The 24,647-nt window shown below is 37.8% G+C and overlaps 1 protein-coding gene across 2 annotated transcripts; it reads right to left on the bottom strand.

Moving 5' to 3' along the window:
- On the bottom strand, positions 1 to 24,647 carry RCBTB1 (RCC1 and BTB domain containing protein 1). 2 transcript variants are annotated; one of them, XM_059835576.1, is made up of 12 exons: positions 24,621 to 24,647; positions 18,543 to 18,713; positions 17,542 to 17,692; positions 16,891 to 17,057; positions 14,032 to 14,190; positions 12,834 to 12,941; positions 11,749 to 11,891; positions 8,509 to 8,699; positions 5,543 to 5,669; positions 4,894 to 5,045; positions 4,070 to 4,200; positions 1 to 946 (listed from the first exon to the last, which is right to left on the bottom strand). In XM_059835576.1, the coding sequence occupies exons 2-12, from the start codon at positions 18,684 to 18,686 to the stop codon at positions 806 to 808; spliced, it is 1,614 nt and encodes a 537-aa protein (XP_059691559.1). In that variant the 5' UTR covers positions 18,687 to 18,713; positions 24,621 to 24,647; the 3' UTR covers positions 1 to 805. The 2 variants fall into 2 exon arrangements, with proteins under 2 accessions (XP_059691559.1, XP_059691565.1); XM_059835582.1 differs by lacking the exons at positions 1 to 946; positions 4,894 to 5,045 and having other exon boundaries at positions 4,122 to 4,200.

Below are 24,647 nucleotides of genomic sequence, written 5' to 3'. Positions count from 1 at the left end.
GTCAATTTTATTACATGTAGTTTAAATTTATACAACACTTAAATGCAAAACCCCTACTTTCAGAACAGTATATCCCTTCACCTTCAAGGGAACCAGTGTAACCTTAAGTCACCAAAGAGGGAATTTTTCCAATTAACCATTATAAATCTTGCTTGAACAGATTACATAAAGTACACATTACAATTTATATTAAGGTACACCCAAATATAGAAGTTTACTTCCAATTAGATTTGCTAGTAACCCCTTTCTTCCAACTCACTTGGCATAGGCTTTGAGGATATATTATTTTTGCACACTTTTTAAGCACCGAACACACTTGGTTAATTACGCACAGCAAATGGCAAATTCATTCACAATCATGCAAATGCAGTAAGATATCCATGCCTTTTGCTTCTCTATAATCCCAGGGAGTTAACGATTTAAGTGACATCATTCAGTGGCTCAGGTCAGACTACTCTCCAACCCCCAAAAGTAAACTGGAAATATTAACAGGTGGTGCTAGAACTGAGATTTCCTAGGCTAAACAGCTAAGTCCTTAACACCGTCTGGCATCCTTAGCACACTGCAGTATTTCCTCTCTCAGTCCAAAATCTTGAGCTGGTTCCACCATCCAGGTTTGCTAAATGCAAGTGAATCTTTTCCTCGACATTTTTACACTCCTGAGCACAGAAAACATTTGTTTTCACTGTAGCCTTTCACATCTTCTGGTGCAAGAGACCAGATAACACTGGCTTTTACCTGTACAGTTATGACATCCTTATAACTGCAAAAAACCCTACAAACACCCGTAACTTACAGCCTCATTTCAGTTCTTAAAGGCTCCGCATTTACTGGCTTTAGCAATGAATTCCTTTAGCAGGGGACCATCCATTTGCCAAAATGCTGTAGTTTGTGTCACTTCCGTCAAATGATTGACACAAAACTTAAAGCAGAATTCCTCTAAGTCCTAAACAAAACAAAAAAAGAAGAAATCTTATTATCTTTGCTTCTGTCACAGAAAGTTACATTCAGGCACAAATGCCTGTATGTTCTTTATTTTTTGCAGAGAATTAGACAAACACATTAACCCAGTGGCTCTCAATGTTTTTCCCCACGCAGTCACTATGTAAATGCAACAGAAAATAGTAATTCTACCCATATCACATGATTACAAGGGGAAAAGTAACTATAATTTGGTTCTCACTATATAGCTGCAGTCAGTCACAAAAATCAGCTATTCTGAGCAATATCTATTTTAAAGGTTTCCCCACTTGAAGAGTTTCATCTGCATTCACTGACAGCTATTAAAACCCAATACAAATAGAAGATCTTGGGGTAATGATATATAATCAAGACTGTGGATTAAGAAAATTCAGCTCTTTTGTTCCAAAACATAAACTCAAATCTATACGTGAGGTTGCTTGACTTCCTACTTAGCTAAGGGCTCAATGCAAGCGTATGCTAACTGGGTAGTTGTAAAGCACAGTTCAACCAGAAGGCCTTTCTGTGCATTAGAAACAGACTCATGTTACAACGTATTTCACAGATGTCCCAAAAACTATTCAAAAGAAGTACTGTGGCACAATACAGCATAGCAATTCTTGCAGAAAGTGGGCTCTGGATATTTGAGTCTACTTGGAAATGCCTTCTATTTAAGGATTAGAAAAGCCTCAGCAGACAACTATCATTGCACCCACATAATGTCAGAGAGAAAGGATGTCAAAAAAACCCAAAAAACAAAACCACAGGAGAAGGTCATTGTCAATGTAAGGTTGACCACAGAACACTTATCACTCAGATTGTTTCCAACTCCTCTTTTAAAGAGGAAATCTGCATTTTGTGGTGCAGATCTAAGCTGCTATGAGGAGGATGCTGCAGCCCTTACAAAACAGCAACTCCCCACCCTTTTTCTAATTTCATTATGTTAGAAGTTTGTAGGACTAGTACTTTATACGTGAGAACACACCCTTCCTTAGCTGCTCAGCAACTGGACGCTGCAGTAAGGTGTAACAAATTTGCAAACTCTTTAAGCCACATCAGGTATGAAAGACTGATTAATATTCATGTTTTCACTTAAGGTCAATATTGAAAGCTAGAGCAACTGTGTGCCAGTGAGAGTTCTTGACACAACAATAGTATAAAAATATATCCTGGCCTAAAACCAGGCATTCTGAAGCTGCAGATCTTGACTTGTGTGGCATCTGTGCAACGAAAAAAGACAAGCTTATTAGAACTGAACACTGAGGGTTTTCTTTTTTTAAATAACAGAATGAACTAGCATTTTAAACAAAATTACATCATACACATTGCAATATTTTGCACTGCTTTATTAAAAAAAATTCATATTCCAAGTCAATGCAACAGAAGCATACAATAAAAAGAAATACTGTAGTATTAGTAAGTAACTTTGGAAAATTTAAATTTCTGTATATAAAAAGGCTGAATTTCATTTGCAGATGGATGGACTCCCAGCAAACTGTAGTTAATACAGACTTAAGTGAATAAAGGCACAAGGTACATCCAATGATTATTTTAAAAGCTACAATAAGAAGCCAGACCTGACCTAATTCTAGCCACCTCAATTCAGTCAATCACCAAAAGACAGACAGTATAGGAGAGTTTCATGTCATGGAGGTATTTTAAATTAGTGAAGCACCTTATTTTAACTGTTGTCGTCCAGACGCACAGTCCCTTGAATGAATTACATCACCCAAGGAATTTCAAGCCCCCATCTAGCATTACTGCATGTAAAAACCACTTTTTAGTAAAAACCAACCCCTCAGTCTCACCCATTCTCTCCCTGATGTAGCACTTAAGCCTATGGTTCTATACTTCATTTAGCTAGTGAGGTACAGCCAAGACATAGGAACTGGATTTCTTCTATCCTTTACAAGCAGCATCAATCACATACTGAAGACCTACCCGGCAAAAAATCTTTTAAGGCTAAAATATGGAAATCTCTCTATTTTCCATGAACTCCCACTAAAGAAATAGTTATTCACAATAAAGCTGAAGCCGCAGGTCAGACACTAAAACAGCTCTTTGGGTAAGGTATATCAAAGAAGCAACACACTACAAGGCTCTGAAATAAGTTAGGGTATCTGCATGCCAGTTGCTGGATATTAAGTACAAGAAAAAGCAATGAGTTGATTTTCTGAGTACCAAAACTGCTTTATAAGCATAAGTAGCAAGTTAAAAATTAACCAATCACAAAGTTGCAAACATGATGCACAGATACTATGCTGAACACTAACAGCCGAAGCAAGCCCAGGAATACTTCCTGATTAAGTTTATGAAGCAGCATGTTAATGATCTATCTAGTGGTGAAATGCAGTAGGGAAGTTTCGCTAGCCTTCCCCCCTTTTCACACACTGTTTCTCTGTCTTCAAAATTTATTAGCCCATAAAGCAGTTCTTATCCTGCCATTTCCTTAGCAAACTGTGAAGACTGAAAGTGTATTTGATTGTAGCTAAACAAAACAAAAAAAGCCAACAGAAAGACACACTGCCAACAAAAAAAAAAGCCAAACCCCAGTGCACTCAATCCCCAAACCTACCACCATATGACATCACACACACCACACAACCTTATAAATAAGTAACTTAAGGCTTACAAGACTGCTTTTCGTAATGTTACGGGTTTTGCTTTGTATTTAAACCCATCCCTTGTTTCAGAGTTAGTGTTTTCATCCTCAAAAATTTTTTGATAGGTTCCCACCCCCCCCCACCCTCCCCCCCGAAATAGTAATTCATGAAGCTTGGCACAGCGTCGTAACCTTTTACCATGAAATTAAGCAATGCAAACATTTACAGATACTGAGTCTCAGCCTGGGACTTAAGTCGTCTTTAGATGCCTGTGTACTGGTTCACCTTCCCAGTACTGGTTTACGGGGGAAAAAATAAAGATATGTATCTCTCACAGCAAATACAGTTTTTATAATTCCAATGTTCTCAAACTCTGAAAATGGCAAATAGTATTATCTGATAGTAAGTGAGAGAGAGTTTATATGAAAATATAACGGGCTGTTTTTCTCCGTAGTTTAAGTCAGAAAGCAGCCACCTATTTAAGAGATTGAAGTTTAGAAGTTTACCTCTGCATCATATCTCACAGCAGCAGAGAGTAACGAAAATGCATTTTCCACAGTAATTCCTCTCTTGATAATGTGTTGACACAGTTTTTTCAGTCTATTTTCACAGTACGAAGTAGCCAAATCCAAAAGCCCTGCAATTAAAATGCCATTGTATTAGTCACTTGTAATGATATCTGCTCTTTCAACAACGGTCTATGTTCCTGGGGTACAGTTTGCATCTGTATTCTGTATGCAGTATTCTATATGTCTATAACATGCTTTTTGCAAGTAGGTCACTATTCAGAAAAATGTATTTTACCATTACACAGGAAGAAAGGCCTTTTATTACCTCATGCTGCAATCCTGTTAATCTCTAGAAATACGCAAGCTGTTCCACTGATTTGCATACCTAACTGCTTGCGAGTGGTGCCTGTTTTGTGACAGTTCCACAACACGTGCAAAAAGCTACCATTATAAAAATCTATGCTTGAATTACAGCTTGCTCTTTGCTCTGCTGTCTGAGTTTCCCCTATTAATCTGCTGAGATTCTTTCATATTATCCTAAACAATAATTGACTCAATTTAGCAAAATATGAAAGTATTTTAACCCAGAGAAATAGTTTCTCTCCCAATCTTGAAAAAACTGCTGATAGTTTGTTTCTAAATATGCACAACTTTTGATGCAGTAAGTTTGCTACAACAGTATTTTAAAGACAGCTTAATTAATCACCAGTAAAATGCATTATAGGCTAGACTAGAAGCCTGTATTAATATATTTATTCTGCATCCCCTCTCTCAGTTTTTCTGGATGCTGCTTTCTAACGTAATTGGACCATAAGCAATACCTATTGCATCTTCAGGCGGAAGGTCAACACTGTCTGTATACAAGTACTCAAGAAAGGCACGATACACAGGATAAGAAAACTGGTCTATTTCTATCACTTCCTTCATATCCTCATTCCAGTATGACTGGAACATGGTTCTGAAGTGTTCACACCTAAGAGACAAAGACATCATCTGGAACACTATTATATGTACACATGAACATCATATTACAGTCCCCTTGAAATACATGTTTGGGGCACTCTGCAATATTCACAAATATTTTACCATACCCCATCACAGCCAGTGGTCCACATTTTGCTTCCTAATACTGTGGGCATTGTTATACTTGTGCATCAGGATAAAACTCTTATTTGATCTACGCTACAGAAACATCTGTGTATACATTGCCATCAGACCAACTTAACAGAATTTATTACCCTGGGAACAACAAATAGGCTTAGTGAAAATTGAATATGGACCATTTGAAGACAGAGTTTTGGTTCAACTCCTTTAACAATCACTTCACTTAAAGTGATTATGGATACACAGATGCTATACATTACAGGTTTAAGGGGTCCCTCCCTACCCCTTACTTCCCCCCCCCGCCCTTTAAATGCGATACCAAGAGTTTATTCTGTATAAACAAGAACTATGAAATGTGACCACTACCTGATTTTCAGAACAGCTTTGTGGACATGGATGTACTTTCCATCCACACGGAACTTTAGGTCTGAGGTTTCTGGGCTGTCAAACTCTTTCTTCAGAGACTCTGCTACTGTTAAAAAGTCTTCATGCTCTACAGAAACAATTTTAAAACAAACAAAAACCCCATGTTAAGCATCGTAAGTGGAACACATCACTAACTAAAGCAAGCAGCTCAACTAAGAGCATGTCAAGGAAAACAGGTCAGTATCAGGGCAACATTGGCTTAAGCGGTGAAATGGGAAGACTGAATTAATCTAATACCATTTCCTGTTGGCAAGGACTGCCCCACAACAGCTACAGGCAGCAGTGGGCAGCAGTTCCTGTTCCAGCTCATTGCACAGAGGTAGCACAACACCAAGGAAAGTACCTGGAGAACTTCCTTTCTCATTCTCTCCCTGGGCACCACCCATGAAATTGCCAGCCTCCTGGCAGCTCAGGGCTAGCGCTGGGTCAGTTCAGCAACCTGCAAACTGGTCTCTGCAGCTAACCTGCAAACTGCTGGTAACAGGAATCTACAGCATCACCTGCAACTCACTTGAGACATGGCGTACAATTTTGGAAGTGGATTAAAGTTGAGATATCACAGCTCTTCGACAGTTCTTTATATTAAGGCCTATGGCACTTGTCCCACAGAGGTCCCATTCTGTGTCTCTAGAAATCATACAAGAGTTGCAGCACAAGTTGGCTAAGGCTTGTGGTAAAGCATGAACTCTGAAGTTTTAGAAAATCTAATTTAACCCACTACTGGGGCTTAGAAGCATATAGAAGCACTATATGCTTCCATTGATGCATTTTAGAAGTGTGTTTCAAAACACATGGCTTCTAAGAAGCAAAGTATGGAAAAGAAAAATAAGTGGATTTCCACTATAATGGGATGTGGCCTGTCTCCTGTGTCCCACAGGACTATGTACTGTTCATCCCTATACAATCTACAAATTACTCTTCACTATGAGGGACAGCTAAATTAATTAATATTTGAATAGAAATATTGCTATAACAAACTGCTCTAACAGACAAGTCATGTTTGTCCCACAAAAGACCATACACTCCTCCAATTTACACGGCTCATCCACAGAACCTGCATCTCATCAGGGCTAACTACACCATCCCCCAATCCCACTCCATTTGCTCATGTGATTTTTTTCTAGGTCATCAGCTTAGCTTAAGCTATACTGTAGATCAGCTTTCACTCCAAATACCTTAAGTTCATTCCTCAAAAAAGGCTGCAGATTTGTACTTCACCACAGCCAATCCTGAGTGACTAATTCCTTTTTTTGGCAGAGCCATCATAACTGGAAGTAGAACAATAACCTTTATGCAGAGTAAGAGCTCACTAAGAAAAAAAAAAAACAAAACCCAAAAAACATAAAAGAAAAAATGGGTTTTTTTAACCTATATGAATAAAAGGTGGGGAAGGAAAAAACGCATATGGAAAATGGAAATTAAAAGTGCCCCCAGAATTAATGTTTTTTTTTTAAATATTCAGTAAGTAGAATTATCAGAATAAGAGGAGAAGAACCCCAAAAGGCTAAGAGGAATTAAAATGCAGGTACAGAATTCAAATACCTTATTATACTCAGTCTGGGAATACTTCATAAAAAAATCAAGAACTTGAAAGGTACTGAAACTGGGGAGATGTCATTTAAACAGCCTTTGCTACTAGCAAAAGGCAACTGACCTGGACAACCATCAGACCTCTACAGAGGGCAAGACTAACACATATCACAGAGGATTAGAGAATGGAGAAAGTGAGAAGTGGGATAAAACAAGACTTGGATTTACCCAGAAGCAGATCACTCCAAGCTAATCTTCCCTCTCTTTAGTAAAACTATTCAGTTTTCCTCTATAGATGAGATGCTGTTATCTGGACCTCTATAAATGTGATAACATGCTAAATGAGAAGTTAAGATGGAGAAGCTAGGTAGGACAAGCCACATGCAAAGATAAAGTCTGAGTCTGGAGAAAGGTTACTTAGGATGTAATCCCTCCACAAAACCTATTTTGTACAGGGGCTAAAGTTAGGATCTGTTGTCAATATGAAAACAGATTAGATCTCCTAAATAATCTTGAGAGCTGAAGCGGCATATCTAAGATGAAAACATCTTCATGTTTTGAACAGGAAAACACCTTTATGTTTTCAAGGAAGTGCAAGTTAAGTGCAAGCTAAGCACTTTATAGCATATTTGGGGTGAAATAAGCAGCATGTGAATCAAAGATAATCAAGAAGAAAGGCTTGGGCTTATTTGTTGGTCACAGAGACTGCATCCCAAAGTGTAACCCAAGGCAGTGTAAGAAGAGAGTTGCAACAGAGAAAACAATTATATTAGGGTCTTGTTATACAGTGACTATTATTTACAAGTCTGTCTGTCTTTGGGGAAAGTCAAACTAAATCAAGTTGAGAGAAATCATCTCACAAAACAAAACCTTGGAATTCTGTTACTTTACTTCCCTAACATGAAACAGGAGAGAGATTCACTCCTTCATATTCATATTGGAAGGGTAAATACTGAGGAGGGAAAGCTGGAGAAAACACTTGTAATTCAAAGTTGTTAGATACCAAAATAACAAGCATCAGGAGCAGTCTTCCAAGTAGGAATAGTTTCAAGAGAAAAATAGTTATGTTTAATGATCTAGGAGTCCTTCCCAGTCCTGAGCTGGAGCTCAAACAATACAAATGTAGGAAATACACAATATTCACAGTGCAATGGTAAAACAGGGTTCTCTCCAGTTGTTTACTGGCAAACATACAATCTTGTTAACTGTATTCTGGATCCTTAGCTGCTGAAGTAGACTGTTTTCTTCAGAAGAAAAAAAACTAGCTAAAAGAGCTAGTTTTAATTGCCAGTTCTCCTTAAAGCAGGAATCATTCTGCCACTGCAAACGTACACAGAGATTACAGCACTGGCTGCCATATCGGAGCTTGTTCTCACCTACTGATAGAAGTCGCCACATAACAGCAGGGGTAGCAAAGCAAGCAAACACGTCATCAGTGCAGGCAAAGTGAGTGAGGTGGGGAAAGATCACTGACTGCCCACGGCATTGGCCCCACATGTACACCTGGCCACTCTGGGTCTTGGCAGCCGACGTGTGAGCAGAGTGGCAGGCTGCAATCTCCACAACCCTGGAAACAGAAGAAACCTTGTAAGACACTTACAGGTACAGAATCAAGTGACTTTCCAAATGCCTCACCAAAATAACAGCCAACCAACCTATGCATCTACACTCCTGTACTTCTTTCTTTCCCCTGCATGAATAGGATACTCTTTGAATGGATCAATATTTAAAAACCGCAATGGCATTTTCACATTGCTTGTAGATTTTATTGTAATCAGATATTGCTTTAATTATGTCATTCTCATCAGTTGACATTCCTCCTTTTCTTCCATAACCATGGGAAAGGGATGAAGCAAAACACAGTTTTGTTTTTCCCCTTTAAAACCAATGCACACATTTATTCTCAAGAAGAAATGCTTATGGAGCTTATGAAACTTCCTATTAGGGAACAGACAGGAAAGTTATACTACTAAGATTTTTGGAGAGCCTTTTTCAGAACTTCTTTCAAACAGATGTTGTAAAAATTCTGGCATTTTGAGATTTAGATACTATGTATTTTTCAATAAATCCTTTATTAAGAAACCCTTCTACCCCACCTTTAATCTGTTTTTTGTATTTAGACAGAGACTGACCTACTGCCTGTATTTCTGACTTCTTATTTTGCTGTTAAGTTTCCTTTCCTTGACACTGAGATTCAGCATGCAAGAAGGACAGTGCGTCATTTGTGGAGAGGTGAATACATGCACTTAACTCCACATTCTTGAAGAGCTATAGTTGTTTTTTAAATAAAGTCTGTATAGTATTTTCACCCACCTCACATACTTCCTTAAAATATTAGAGCTGCTGATGCACACTTATCTATTCTGTTCTCCCATTGCTCATACAATTTCTATCTTGCTATCTGAAATATTACGAGAACTCAGAAGAATCACCCTGCCATTAAAAAGACCACAAGGACATTTGCAGTGTCTCTTCACATGATAAGCAAAAACCAGGGGAAGTTCCAGAGTTAGTTTAAAATAAAAGGTACGCTTTCCTGTTTTTTCTCCATGCTAAAAACGCATCAGAGGATTTCATGATTTTGTGCCGGAAACAGATCAACTGGAACAAATAAATGTCTTTCCAAGCAGTCTAAGAATATACATATCAAAATGTTTATTCCTTTACAGAACAACATCCACGAAGAGTTAGCTTTTTAGGCAAAAAGCTTTCTTAGCACAAAGGGCACATTTTAAGTGCCAAAAATACTTCAAGATAAAACACAGAAAGAATCTACAATCACTTTCAGTATATGTATTGATAATTTCTGGCAGATAAAAGACTAATGTGTTGTTTTACACCATTATCAACTTATGAACTGCTATGCAACATTGAGATCTTTCAGCACCTCTGTGTGAGACATCAAATTATTTTAGGGACAACTTATTGTCCATCATAACTATCCACCTAAACTACTTCCTTCCCCAAACTTTCTTTCCTTAGCAGAACAGATTCTTATTTTTAGAGTAACTATGCTATACTTAAGAAGCATAGTAGAACATGTACTATAACACATGTATAGTACGCATACAGTATACTTACAGTACACATACAGGATAACATATTAAGCATATACTTAACATCAAAATTCAGGAAGCTGACCTTCATAACTGTTCCTCCAAGCTAACAAAAAATAAAATCTAAAATTTCCTTCCAAGCTATATGTGCAATATCCTTCAAGACAGCATCAAATGCCACCTCCTAAGGAACTGTCACCAGCATTACATATAAATGATGAAAGAGTTAGATAAACGAAAGGACCAGGAAAAGCAGCATTAATATGCTTCATGGGAAATGACAGCTCACCCACTTATAGCAGTGTTTCCAAGGGAGCCAAGTCAAGCAAGATGAGTAAGTTCAAGTGACTTATATCACTCCCTTAGATTCCACGCAGAAGTTTTATGATATTTTCTCCCTCCTTTAGTCATTGAACAAATGCTATTTTATATTAATCCCATGCTTGAGTTCACATACAATTCTAAATACAACGGTTCCTCTTAGTTCACTCAAGAAATAAATCACTAAGAAAACAAAGTTGACCTATTTGCAAACATACACATTCTCTTCCAGTGCTTTTTTAAAGAATATTTAATTTTGCTTTGCTAGTGTCAGTTCCTTCACAGACAAGCCAGCCTCGCCTCAATGATTTCTATTGTGATGGTTCCTTTCTTCTTTCCCCCCACCCATTTTTTTAAGCTCTTAAATAAACTCAGTACTGTGCAGCTTTGAATTTAATGTTAAATTTGAGGAACAGGAAAAAATAGGAATGACTTGCCAGAAAGATAGTTCAGAAATGGAGGAGAAAAACCAACCACAAATGTTTTCTAGTTAAGGGGAGATATCAAATTAAGACATTTACAGGTTAAGGGATTTATAGACTAAGAGGTTTCCAAACTGAGGTACACTGATCTGTCAGTATACACATGGGTCCAGAGAATGGAACTGAGGTCCAAGTTTGTGGGTGAACAGAAGAGCCATCCCAAATATGATGATGACAAGGGTGCCAAAAAAAGGGTTGACAAGGGTTAGGGTTATTCTTTTGTGAATCTAGGAAGCTAAGAAACTACAAACTACTGACTGGTACCACTGATAAAAGTAATATTATCTGCCCTTAGCTTTAGCAACCTTGCAAATAGAGTTCTGTTTTCATGGTTGGCTATTGTCAGCCTTTCAGAAAATTGGTTTTTTACCTTCACATGTCACTTCTTACAAAGGTGGCACTTCCTTCCCCCCTCTTTTTTTTTTTAATGTAGGCCTCAATAGAGCTTAAAAGCTTGGCTTATCGATTTCATTGCTCCAAATTTTTAATCAAAGGAACCATAGTTAGAATAGCCTAACACTTAGTCATTCATTATCTTTCAGTATCAGGCAAATACAAAGTATGTTTACTTTCAATAATCAGAGAGCAAAAAGCACTTAGTCTATTGTAAACAGTAAGTTACCATCCTTTCCTATGATTTTAACATTAGCAATAGAAAAACAATCCACCAAGCCCTCAACATGCATGGTTCCAGTGCTAGCGACTGCATAACACACGCTCAGACTGATCAATCCAGAAACAGCTTCAGCAAGATTACCTTTCTTTTTCCATCATGATCTGCACCGGGCTTAGCTGGTTACTTTTATTGCCAGTTCCCAGCTGCCCATAAGTGTTAGCTCCCCAGGCATAGAGCAAACCCTCATCTGTTAGTGCTAGTGTGTGCGCATAGCCACAGGCAATCTGTAAGTAAATGTATAAGCATTACTACTAAACAAAACAGAGATAAGAAACAAAATTATCACACACATTACCTTAGTCTAGCTGATGTTAAATATCACCGGCATTCTTCATTTAGCACTACAATGTATTATTTCTCAGTACTTAAAGCTAACACAAAATATGTTAATTGTAAGTACTGGAAAAGTCCCAACTTCATTAATCTAGTGTTCATTGGTTAATCCTAAATAATTTATTGCTCTCTTGCAAAGTCTCCCTAGCCTTTACTTGTTTTCAGTTGCAGACTCTTCACACGAAGGACACCAAACTTCATCATCACGTCTTGCAACTCTGAAATACTTTGAGAACTTGGTATTTTGAATACCATACAAACTATGAGAGCTGCAGTTCAACAGCCAACAACCATTAAACCCAAGTTATCACATGGAACTCCACAGAAGCTTACTAAAAACCTAGAAAATACCAATTTTCAGTTTCATTCTTGGGGGAAAAAAAGAAACCAAAACAACCACCAAACAACCAAACCGACACCCATGACTCATTTTCCCTCTCCCCCCACTTCCGAAGGGCTAATTAGGATATTAATGTAGACTCTAATTTGAACATCTTGGTTTTCTTGTTCCCCTTAATTTCTTGCCTTTGCCTAGTGCATTTCATTTATTCATTCAGCTTCATAACAAAGATGCAATTTGTATCCATAGCATAATTTACTTATAGTTAAAGTAGCTAACTTTAAATCATTCCGAACATTTACAAAAGCAAGTATTTTACAGCTTGCTTGCACTTTTTATAAACCTAATATAATCCATTGGGACTAAAAAAAATAAAATAAAAAAAAATCAGTATTTGAACTGTGAAGTATAGAAGCAGGTGTAAGGTTCCAAAGATACAGTTTTAGCAGATGCTAGCAACATGAATGCATTTTCATTTCCATGTTAGACATACCTGGAGTATACACACACCATGTAATGCTGCCACTCTGCATGGTGTTAGTTGATTGCCATTGTTTCCAAGACCTAGCTGACCATTACCGTTGTAACCCCAGCCATAAACCTGATTGCAAAAGGAAAACAAGATTAAGCCACTCCTCTGTAGGAGTATAGAACATTTAAGACTTAGTATCAAGCACAAGTCAAAAAAGTACATCATCTTAAAAAACTGTACACTATTTCAAGAGCAATATAGAGAAGGCTGAAAGATATCAAATACACTGCAATGACTGACTGTATTCAACTTTTCAATCCTGCATTTACCTTTTAAGGAAGATTTCTAAAATAGATTTGCCTTTGAAGTATTAGAAATTTTGCAATAAATTACAATACACCAAAACCTCTCCCATAGCATCAACATTTTAGTTGACTTTTACACCTTCCTTTCTCCCTATTACTTTTTCTTTTTTTTTTTTAAATAAAACAAGAAATTAGTTATTCTGATCAGCTGAGTAGCTATTGGATCAGTTTAAACTGAAGTCCACAGTTTAGCTCTAATTTTTCCTTTAGTTTTGTTATGGTGAACACATCAAGACAAAAGTATATACAATGAAAGTTCATCTCAACCTCAGGGACTTTTACAGTCCCTCCAGTCACAAAGAAATTCTATGCTCCAAGTTTGGTGAAATGTAGTAAAATTGAGGTTACAGCAAGATAGCACCATAAACTTATGTGAAACAGAACAGTTGCACAATACTAGGGCAATGTGCAAAAGCTTGGTTTGGTTTTGTTGCTAGCAATTAAGCAATGTGTTTAAGAACCAGGACCAGTCAGCGTATTCTTGCAGAAAGATTAACTATTTAATTGTGCATGCTTTCAAAAATCTAAGACATATGTTAAACAATCTATTGAAATAAGAAAGACAGACGTGCTTAATACAACTGTTCAAATTGTTGTAGCTGCAGACTCAGTAAGAATTATGTTCCATTATAGTCTTTGCCTTAAGAAGGAATGTTTGGTGTTAAAGACAGCATCTCCAGTTAATTGCAGAGTTTTCTTTAAATTGGTCTTACAGAAGTTATCAATATAACTCTGTATATCTCTACCAATATAACTCTAACTTGAGCACTGCATGTCAGCATTTCTCCATGTTCAGACATTAACCTTGTAAGTTGGGTAACAGAGAGAGAACGTGAGAATGCAGCAATGCTTACCTCACCATTGTTTACTACAGCCATGGAGGAGGTCTGACCACAAGCAATGCCAACTACCATTTTACCCTGTAAGCAGTTCGAAACTCTGCGAGGAGTTGGCTGGTTTGCTGTAGATCCAGATCCAACTTGACCACAGTTATTATAGCCCCAAGCGTACAGCTGTCCATAAAAACAAACAAAGCCTTAATAATAGTAATGATAGTAATAAATTATAATCGTACTGTAGTCAGCATCAGATTGGGTAAACTATCCTATTTAATGAGCTAAAATGCTTAAAATTAATTTTCAACAGCTGAAAATTATAAACAGCAATAGGTCTGATCTAGCAAATATGAACATAGCACTTTTTTCAGCTTTGTGCTACAGAACTGGAACATCTGACTACAAGAGGAAACAAAAGAAACATACTTCCATATTAAATATAAGTCAGACTATAAGACAAAAAGCATAGCGAGTGGACTTCCACGATGTTGGAAAAAGGAATGCAAGCCAGAGTGTTATTTGTTTCCCAGACAAGCTGAACTCCCCTATTTACAGCTATTTAGTTTTCTTTATAGAACTGTAAACCAAATTATTGCTGGACACTCATCATACATCTTTTATATCTTTCGAGAGCTGTGAAAGAATACGGTTTTGTCAGCCCGTGTTTCACAGTCGCAAAACTGTGTTACACAATAGCATTAACAAAAAAGCACCATCTCTGACAGTTCAAAGTATGCCAGTGGCAAACTAATAATAATAAAAACAAAAATATTGGTTCCTTTCATCTAAAAGGCCAGAAGACAGGGAAGCAGTTTGCTATATAAAAAAAATATTTACAGCTTTGTATTTTCAGTTCTGTTAATTTTTATTATGTGCATACACACCAATAGCTTGGCATAAAACTATGTCTGATATTTCATTCTTTGGTGCTTCATGCAGTTAAAAAGTTTGTCCTCTTGGAAATACCCAGCCACAGACATGCTCGTCAGTAAAAGCACACTGAGAGAGATACCCTAATGTGAAGTCTGCGCATCCTTTGGTGCCAGAAGCCACCTGTTTACTGCAACACCAAACCAAAGTCAGTCATTAAAACAAACACCTCCCCTGCCACCAAAAAAACCCCCAAAAAACAAAACACATCGACCAAAAAAATCCACCACCAAAGACAAGACCAAAAAACCTCCCACCGACACAACTCATTTACCATGTCTAATACAAACAAAAGAAAGCATTAGTGCTTTGCTTTTTGTTACTTGTATTTGCTGAATCTTTGATTCCTACTAAATATTTGAAGATGCTCTATAAAATATCTTAATTTCAATAACACAGAAAAAAAATTAAGGTAGAGAATCTCAGAAGGTAGATCAAAATGCTAAAGAACTAATCAGTTTCCTTTCTCAGACAAGCATGAATGTCTGCAGTCCTTTAAGCCTATCATCAAGATACCAGTTTTTTAAAATTTGCACTGCACTAAAATTGCACTGAACTAATTGCAAAAATCAATTATGCCAAGTATTTTCATGAATACTTCCAACTCCAATGCCTCTCTGAAACCCCAGATATATCAAGACACAAGGGTTTTTGCAGCCAAATCTTTCTGTGAATAAAACTGTACTCAACACATTTCACTGCTTTCCGTGTAATCAATTCGGGTAGGTAAAACCTCAGAGCACAACTAGACTAAGCTACTGCATGGTACACTAGGGATGGATTTATAGTACATTAACTAGCCACAATGGCCAGCGAGCGCCATGGTAAATACAAAGAAACTTCCCTGCTTCCATTGAAATGTCAAGCATGTTACTTTTATTACAGGAGACAGCATGGTCACCACAGGCAGCTGCCACACAGCAGCTGGCACTAGTTTAACTAATACATGAACTAATACCTGCCTTCCCACACACAAACCAAATTTCATAGATTAACCAAGTCAAACATGACAGCATGAAGAACTTTCCAAAGAGTAGGCTCTTCCTCCAGATACAAAACAGATCACTTAAATCAATACAGTGTCTCTTTTCTACCCTCAAAATACTGATTTGCTACTTTGTATTACTGTTGCACTATGACTCCACACTGAATCATAACACAGACATGCTCGGATTACCAGGACAGAAAGAACTGTAGTTTCCATTTTCATTGTTCGGAAGGTTTTAATTTTAAAACTCTTCTTTTGTTAAAGCAGAGCTGAAACCAGGCTTTCCTCCATGCAGTAACACGCAACTCAAATCAGATACACACACACACAGGTCAAGTCTGACTAACTGGAAATTAATTGTACATGTTTCCCATGACACATAGCCTTAAGCCATGTCAACAAATACCATAAAGGAGACTTGGATATAAACCAAGTGCTCTTTCATTAGCTACACACAAAGGTATTCAGAGGTGTGCAGAGCAACATCCTTTCACAGTACAGGTGTGGAAATCATGAAGACTACAAGAAACAGACTAAAGGCTAACCAGTGAACACAAACAACTCAATATACCCCTTACATAACAGAATTGCAAGCAAATAACATTGTTACATTTTGCACCTTACAGGTGAAAGAATGGTTTGTACAACGCACAGCTTTCTGGTCTCATCCCTGTAAGACATACAACAAATGAAAGACACAAAAGTTTACTAGCCTTTTATTACCTTGTTTTTGTGGCTGGGTTGGGGTTTTTTTGTTAGGGTTTGTGAGTGGGGTGTTTGGTTTTTTTTAGTTGTTTTCAAGTCTGCTCTGAAGAAAAGGACACCCTAGTTTGAGGCAGCAGGAGACAAGGTTATGTTGTAACTACACTGCAGAGAAAGAGAGAACTTCAGACTGCAAGGTTACCTGCACTATTCACTTCAAGAAGGAGATTAAGAGGTTTGAACAGTTTTCAACTTACATCCCCATCAAACGACAACGCCATGGAATGATGAGAGCCACAAGCAACTTCCACCACTTTCTTTATTAAAAGATTTGTGCAAACTTGAACAGGAGTAATGCCCTGATTGGTTGTGCCATTCCCAAGCTGGCTGTAACCATTATGTCCCCAAGCATACACTTCACCATCTGCAAAAAATATTTAAGTTTGTGATAAAACCCACGAAAAATTCCAAGGAACTTAAGATAGACAGAATTCCAAGAAATTAGCAAATGCCAACATGAAAGTGAAAGGACATTAACATATAGTGAAACTATTACAAGAATCATCAGTGTAATTAAAAATTATGTACTTTGTATATAACTTTCATATACGTATATCACAGTATAACCTCTAGATTTATTGTGGAAATACATGAAAGTGTACAGGTAAGACTGAGTATGTCATAAATGATGGAATAAAACTCTACAGTTACCACATAATGGAAATGTAATGGAAACTTACTTTACCTATTACAAAATACATTTAGTTCCACTTAAGACCAATGAGAACCCCTTAGTGTACATTAACCAATTAACAAGTTAATACAATTACACCTTAATCCATTCTTGTTATGCAAGTAGAACTTAAAATCTGTAACTTATGTTTCTATACTAAATGTTAATTTTCTACCTTCAGTGCAAAGTACAACATGGGGTCCGCTTCCATAACTGAGACTGGAAATCTTCTTTCCACATAAGGCTTCTAATTTCTTTGGTACTATTGTGCTCTGATTATCTCCAGTTCCCAAACAATTACTGCAATTCAGTCCAAAAACAAATACCTGAAAAACAGAGGAATACTCATTTCAAGTGATTCATACTCAGGAATGCACAGATGTGGTAATACCCAGGTCTTCATAAAGTCAGGACAGAGTTTTGCCATGTACTCTCAAGGGTCAGAGACTTCCTTCATGGAAGTTAACAAGCTCAAGAGTCAGCACAGGGACACTTTGGAATTTAACTGATGAGTCTGAATTCTTCAGATCCATGCAGGCCTGGGAGCTAGGCTTCTCATTTGCAGGAACTGTACTATAAAAAGTATTAAACTGTGAAAGTGGAAGACACCACCTTCTTTTAAAAACAGTTTGTAAAGAGCAACCACAGCTGTACTGTGAGAGCCTCATCCTACAGGCAGCTTTGATAGGACTTAGGGTACAAAAAATAATCCTACCCTACCTGGTCTTACAAGAAACCCTCTCATTTATAAATCCCAGAACATCTGGTTTGTTTTCTTTCAACAGCACAATGCTAACTCACACTGAGTTTCTGAATCATTAAAATCCACAGATAATCTTCTGCTGCATTGTTACTTAACAAGCCATAACCTCATTTTGTATCTTCGTATTTAGAGTGCTTGCACTAAATTTCAAGCTACCACAACTTCTTTTGAATTCTGACTCTCTTCAAAAGTGCATGTAATCCATCGTGGCCTTTGTAATTTCTACGTTTTCTAAACACTCCATCTATACTGTGCCCATACAAGGCTAAAAAAAAAATACAAGTACATCCAACATATTTTGAAATATACAAATCTCACACAATGCTTTTGAGAAGCTATTAATTTACAAGTATTCAGTGGACTCTGAAAACAACTAACTGTAAAGTATGTGTTCCACTTTATTACAGCCTTACCTCATCATTGTGCGTTATGTATATAGCTTCATTGGCTGATGTACCAAATACACATGCTTTCCGAATAGATGCTATTTCTTGAGGTGACAATAAGGTAAATATTGGCCACTTGCCTACATCCACCATGATGCCGCTGTGTGTCATGATGTTTCTACAAGTAAGATGACATTGCTGTAATAAAACCAAAAGCTTATTAAAAGTATATTTTGCACTTTCATCTACAGGCAATAAGATAATTTCCTTTAAATGAGAGAAGAGACATGTTGTGGCTCTGAAAGTATAACATTCTATTCTATATGAAATTTTTTGTAGTCTTACAACTTGTACATGCCACGTAAGCAAGCTGTTGATTTATATGTGAAACCTGCAAATAAAAATAAAGCTGGGGCTATTGAGCATGAGACCCAAATCTGCCATCTCTTGTGTAATCAAAAGCTGTTATTATGGTCAAAAACTATTTGTGAGAGCACAAAAGCATGAGATAAGCTAATGAGTTTGTACAATTAAGCAGTGAAACACATCAGAGAAAAGTGATTAAGTAAAATTGTCATAATCTGTTACTTAGAAACAAGCTAGACCATATTAAAAGCTGGAAACATGACTGGGTATAGACATTGTCTGTCAATGAACACAGATGTATAGAATCCATCCTTCCACAATGCTCCTTTCTCCCAGTTTCCTCAGGGCAATTGCACTAGCTCAAGAACAAAGCTGACAGTCAACACAAACCTACAGAGCTTATTTACGCCTTCAATCCTGCACATAAAAATTGTAACATTGCTCATACCCTGAAGGGATTCTGCCACTGACAATCTATGATCCATGCATGCTCAGGGGTATCAGCAAGTTTTGTACTATCTGAAAAGCACTAGGGAGAGAATTCCACAGAATGTCAGCAACATGATATAAGTCACAATAAACCATTTAAAAAAAAAAAAAAGGCAGCTAAGGAATCATTCAATGGGTAAGAAATGCAGTCGCTATCCAGATGCCACCCCTTCATCAACATTTAACTCTTTCCTTTTCATTTGTTTGCTCCAGTCCTATCCCATCCCCCTATTCTTTGCTTTGTTGCTTTCAAGTCAGGCTGCTTCTCGATGATGCCTGCATATCAGATACGGACAACAGTGAGAATGCAAGAGAGACTCTTTCTTTTGCTCCTGAGGCTTGGTTCTCAACACTGTGCTGACAACCAAGACATGGCTTCAGAAAGCTATTCAAGACCAGCAGTCAATCCTAAAATATAGGTTCTTCAGTAAAGATGTTTTTTGGAAGGAGTGAGTTTATTATTATTATTTTTAAAAAGTTTGAGAAACACTGAGGTCACAGTGGAAGTATGTGTACAAAAACCCAACACAAAAAAACCCCAGATTTGTCTCCTTATCAAATTTCCTAACCTTGCTCCAACAAACCCAGCTCTGCTCTACAAGCACCTCTCTCTTCACTCTACATTTCACATTTGAAGTAGGTCTTGAAAACACCTGAAGTCTCCAGATGGCACATTCATAACAGATGTATTTGTAGAACAGCTTTTGAAAGTCTTCCTGATGCCAAGGCCACAGCACATTCTACAAAGCTAAACAGATTTGAATGCATTTAAGCCTTCTTAATTTCTAGTCCAGTTACAAACTCAGGCTAGTTAGCTGCTAAGATTTGTTACCTCAGTTTGGCAGGTCTTTTAACATATGACACTATCAATCAATTAAACGGAGACAGCGATGAGTTGTTCTTTTGAGCAGACCAAGTAATTGTGCCCTCTGACTTTACCTACTTAATTTACCCCATATAATACACAATTGCCAAGGCATAAACCTGTCATAAACTGGATGTTAAGAAAAATATTTTCTTCACTGAAGTTCCTTTCAACACAGTTCCTGTTAACACATGAGAACAAAACATTATTTTGATGGAGGATGTCCTAGTAAATTAACATTATCAAGTTTTACAGCACCCTGAGAACCTTTTCCGGTCTGGAGGTAACCAGTTTAAAATGTGCTACTTTATCTCTCCCTTTCTGACCTCTGCACTAGGTCTTTAATCCTCCTGGCTTATTCTCTACTACTGTATGACTCAGTTAACCACTCCTCTTTGACAAAACCTATGCGAGTTACACCACATTTCCCATACCTCAAAGCTCAACTGAATATCTTGTCAGACAAACTAGTACCAGTAGATAAAAGAAAAGCTTTCAAGCACACAAGAGTTTCCAGATTGAAGACATGAGCAATGAACTCCATCCACATATGAAGAACCTTACAATTTTTGACAGGTGTAACACTGCTTTATCTAAAACAATGCTTTTTCCATTTTTCCACTTTCAACTGTTACTACAATTCTACTAAGTTATTTCAAGGGTTTTCCCCAAAAGGTTTTTAAATGACAACTCATCTGCCACTGGCAGGTTAGTTTCTTTAATAAATCCTAAAGTCTCTCCAGGTTTAGCAACCAATAAAGGTTAACAAAAGTCCTTAAAACCAAAACCAAACAAACAGAAAACACCTCTTGCCTATTATATAACAGGTATTGTTTCTCCCCAAACGCACAATCTTTTCCCCTCCTCTACAAATATTAACTATTGTCCTTAGATGCTGCCATTTCCTGGAGTACCTACCATCATTCAGTTGCAACACCTTTATAGTAGCAACAGCAGCTATTTTTGTTTATGCTTATATCTAAATGAGTGAAATAACATACAAACCTGAAAGTTCTGGAGTTTATACATGGACTACTGTTTCTTCGCTTTAACTGTGCATAGAAAGCTGTTTTAACTACTTATTCTCCATTTTCCACAGAAAATAAATGCCCAACCTAGGCATAAGCACCACCTTTTTCCTCTCTAAAGATGGACTCCTTAACAACCCTAGCCACTTTCCTAGTTTTCCCCTAAAAGTTCTAGTTGCCACAGGAGGGGAAAAAAAGGTCTACAGTAGGGAAAAAGGTATTTATATATAGTACTATAAATGGAGATGACAGTAAAGTTACTCAGTGTTATCAAAACAGAAACCCAATTAATTTTAGCATCCTCTAAGACATACTGCACACTGTCCAAAAGGGTAGACACTCTGCAATATAGTGACTGACCTTTCACACCAATCATACTCCAACTTCATCCTTGAGCAACATTTGTCTGAACATGGCGGGGGGGGGAAGACATGTGCAGAGTTTCTTCTGGGCAAATCCTTGCTATGAAAGGCTGATCTAGGAGACTTCAGTCATGTCATTGCAAGCAGTGGCACAAAGAAACACAGTGTCCTTCACTCACCCTTCCTGTACTGCATCAATAAGAGAGCTGAGGTTATTGTTTACTTCTCCTGATAATCACGTAGCGGCCTGGACGCTGCTGTGTTACATACTATGCAAGGACTGCATCTTAACTGAAAGTCTGTAAGTGCAATGTTGTAGCAAACGTACCAAATGGAGTCCAAAGTAATGAAGTTATTTTAATCTGTATGCAAATAGCTGTTTCAATATATTAGCTCTCAAGTTATTGTTTAGATTCTGTATGCAACATGGCAGCAGCAGTTTTAAGGAGTATCTGTCACATACCAACATCTAGATTTTAAGTTAATTGCAATTAAAAGCCTTGTAAGTATAAAAGTCAAAAGCTTAAACTTGGCGCTCTGGTAGATAGTTGCTTTTAGAAACACTGTATGTCACTGCTTTTAACTGTCTTTTCATTTCTGCTGCATGATTCAGTGGTAAACAACTATACACCATCCAGCTTTATTTCTACTGCAGAACTAACCAGCAGAGGGCGCTTACATCAACAACACCTCTTCTAACTGCTTTGACATCTTTGAAGTTTTCCAACAATATCAGTATACAATCAGGAACAGAAACAAAGATGATTGTTTGAATTTCAGTGAGGCTAAAAATAAGCAAGAAAGGATGACTTGTAGAGAAGGGAACTGAACTAGCCACATATTGTGATAAAAGTAATTGAACTCAGAGCAGTTACTAACAGGGAAAAAAATCTAGATCTGCTCACAATTAAAAAAGCCACATGCTTTCAGAGACAGAAGCCCTTCAAAAATTCCATGCTAAACTGCTGCCTATGCATTCAACTTCTCACTAGCTTGTTTTCTAAAGAAACAGCGTGCAGGCTGATCCTCAGTGATACAGGTAGGCAAACACGAATCCCTGCCTTAAAAAAAAAAAAGGGACAGCGTTTACAGAATGTTTTGTTAAATGATTTTAGATAAAGTTTTACAGAGTTTATAGTTCAGCTACACAAATCCATGCTGGAGAGAACAATAGCCTGACATAACATCCTACCAGGAAAACAGTACCAATTGTCATCGCAACAAAAAACTATAGTTAACTCCTCAAAGATTATCCCCTTATTTGTAAAGCCTATTTGAACACAATTGCATGTTTGTTTGTTTCACTCTTTCCTCAGGCTCCCACACTGCAGTTTATTCTAGCTGGGCAGACTTACTCCTGCACAGAAAGAAACTGCAAGCTCAGGCCTTCATTTCTCCTAATTGTCTAGGGGAATTATGAACAGCAGTGAGAACACAAAAGCTGGGATATCTGGCTTTAGAACAACACAAAATGACTGGCACACTGGATCCTTTTTTAATTTTAAGTACACCTCAACCAAGAAAGAGTCAAATCCTAGACATAACACTAATCTTCCCTATGTTTTCTCCAGTTTATGTTTGCTTTTTTAATCTCATATTTCAGTATTGAGAAAGAACAGGGAAACAATACATACTATTGTCATTAATTAGATGTGTGAACCAAGTGATTTTATTGTGGCTTTCTCCCTGCGAACAAAAAGATACCGCACTCCCTGAAATCACATGCCTTAACTTACTTTCCTTAGACATTACATAAGGCAAGATTTCTATGACAAAATCTGTGTGTTCAAACTTCTGCATGATTTATTTTTGGATGCCTTTTATGAGCAATACAGGGAAAGAAAAACCTGCTGATCTAAGAACTGACAACCAGACCTCATACTTGCTTTGAGTAACCAGCTGAAAGAGATACAAGCAAGCAAAAAACACCACATACATGAATACGTAAGACTGTTTTAGCCATAGGAAAAAACCCTTAGTAGGATGACAGTCATCCACCCACCGTAACAAAACTGTAATTAAAATCACGGTATGCATTCTTTTTCTTTTTTCTCTTTTTTTTTTAATTTTAAGCTGAGCCATTACTGCAACTTACTCAAGCCATTCACTCAGGACAAGACACTTTTTAAAGCAATACCTATATTCCAATCTGATGCATACAGAGATAGGCATTCAAAGGAAAACATTCATATTAAGGCTCTAAAGAATTATTGCATCTTCTAAACATTGTTGTCGCTAAAAAACTTTGTGCTCCAAACACATTTCCATTCACGATGTTTAGCATCTTTTTCTCATAACCCCATCCCTACTTCGAACAATTAAAGTCCTTTTTACCTTTTGTCAGTAAACACGCTTTCCTAGAGATCACATAAATTGCCTAAATTAGAACTCTGAAAGTTCCTTTTAAAAAGTAAATATTCCTTTAATATTTAATTTAGAAGAACTGTATTAAAAACCGAAGAAACACTAATTGTTTATATAAAGCCCAGTGAGGAAAAATAATTGTTGAGAGCCCTGCTTTTTCAGTACGCTAGATCTCAGCCTTCAGGAAACGGACAACAAAGGGAAGGATGAACTGAAACACCATGAATCCGAAAAAAAAGCCCTGTAAGAACACTGTGAGCCACGCCAAGCAGGAAGAGAGACTTCCAGAGAGCTGTGTGGGAGAAATTCACAGGCGGACCAAGAGAAAGCTTCGCCAAGTCACTCGGACGACGACCCCCAACCAAGCCCTGTTTTCGTGAGAAGGACCCTTTCCTCCTCCGGATGGGTATCACCAGCCTTACAGACCCTCCCCGGGGTCTCCGCCCTGACCTCGCTCCAGCCGCTTCCCCGCCGCCGACTGCTCCCGCCCACGCCGAACCGCAGCCCTCACAGCGCCCTAACGGAAACGCAAGGGGCGGGAGGCGCCCGCAGCCCCACGCAGGGGACGCCCAGCCTGGCGACGGCGGGGTGCGACCCGGCCACGCACGCTACCGCGCCAAGCGCTCCTCACCCGGCCGCTGCGACATCCCCCGGCAGG

Source organism: Gavia stellata, chromosome 1 (genome assembly GCF_030936135.1).
Source record: "Gavia stellata isolate bGavSte3 chromosome 1, bGavSte3.hap2, whole genome shotgun sequence".
Lineage (NCBI taxonomy): Eukaryota > Metazoa > Chordata > Aves > Gaviiformes > Gaviidae > Gavia > Gavia stellata.
Note: the sequence above shows the minus strand (reverse complement) of the source record. Positions and strands in the feature narration are given on the sequence as shown.

Bases quoted from the DNA above. Each gene is read 5' to 3' on its own strand.
- RCBTB1 (XM_059835576.1), bottom strand. From the start codon at position 18,686: ATGACACACAGCGGCATCATGGTGGATGTAGGCAAGTGGCCAATATTT. The intron at 17,693-18,542 runs GTAAGGCTGTAA...TCTGTTTTTCAG, and splicing joins ACATAACGCACAATGATGAG to GTATTTGTTTTTGGACTGAA. The intron at 8,700-11,748 runs GTAATCTTGCTG...TTCTGTTTCCAG, and splicing joins ATCATGATGGAAAAAGAAAG to GGTTGTGGAGATTGCAGCCT.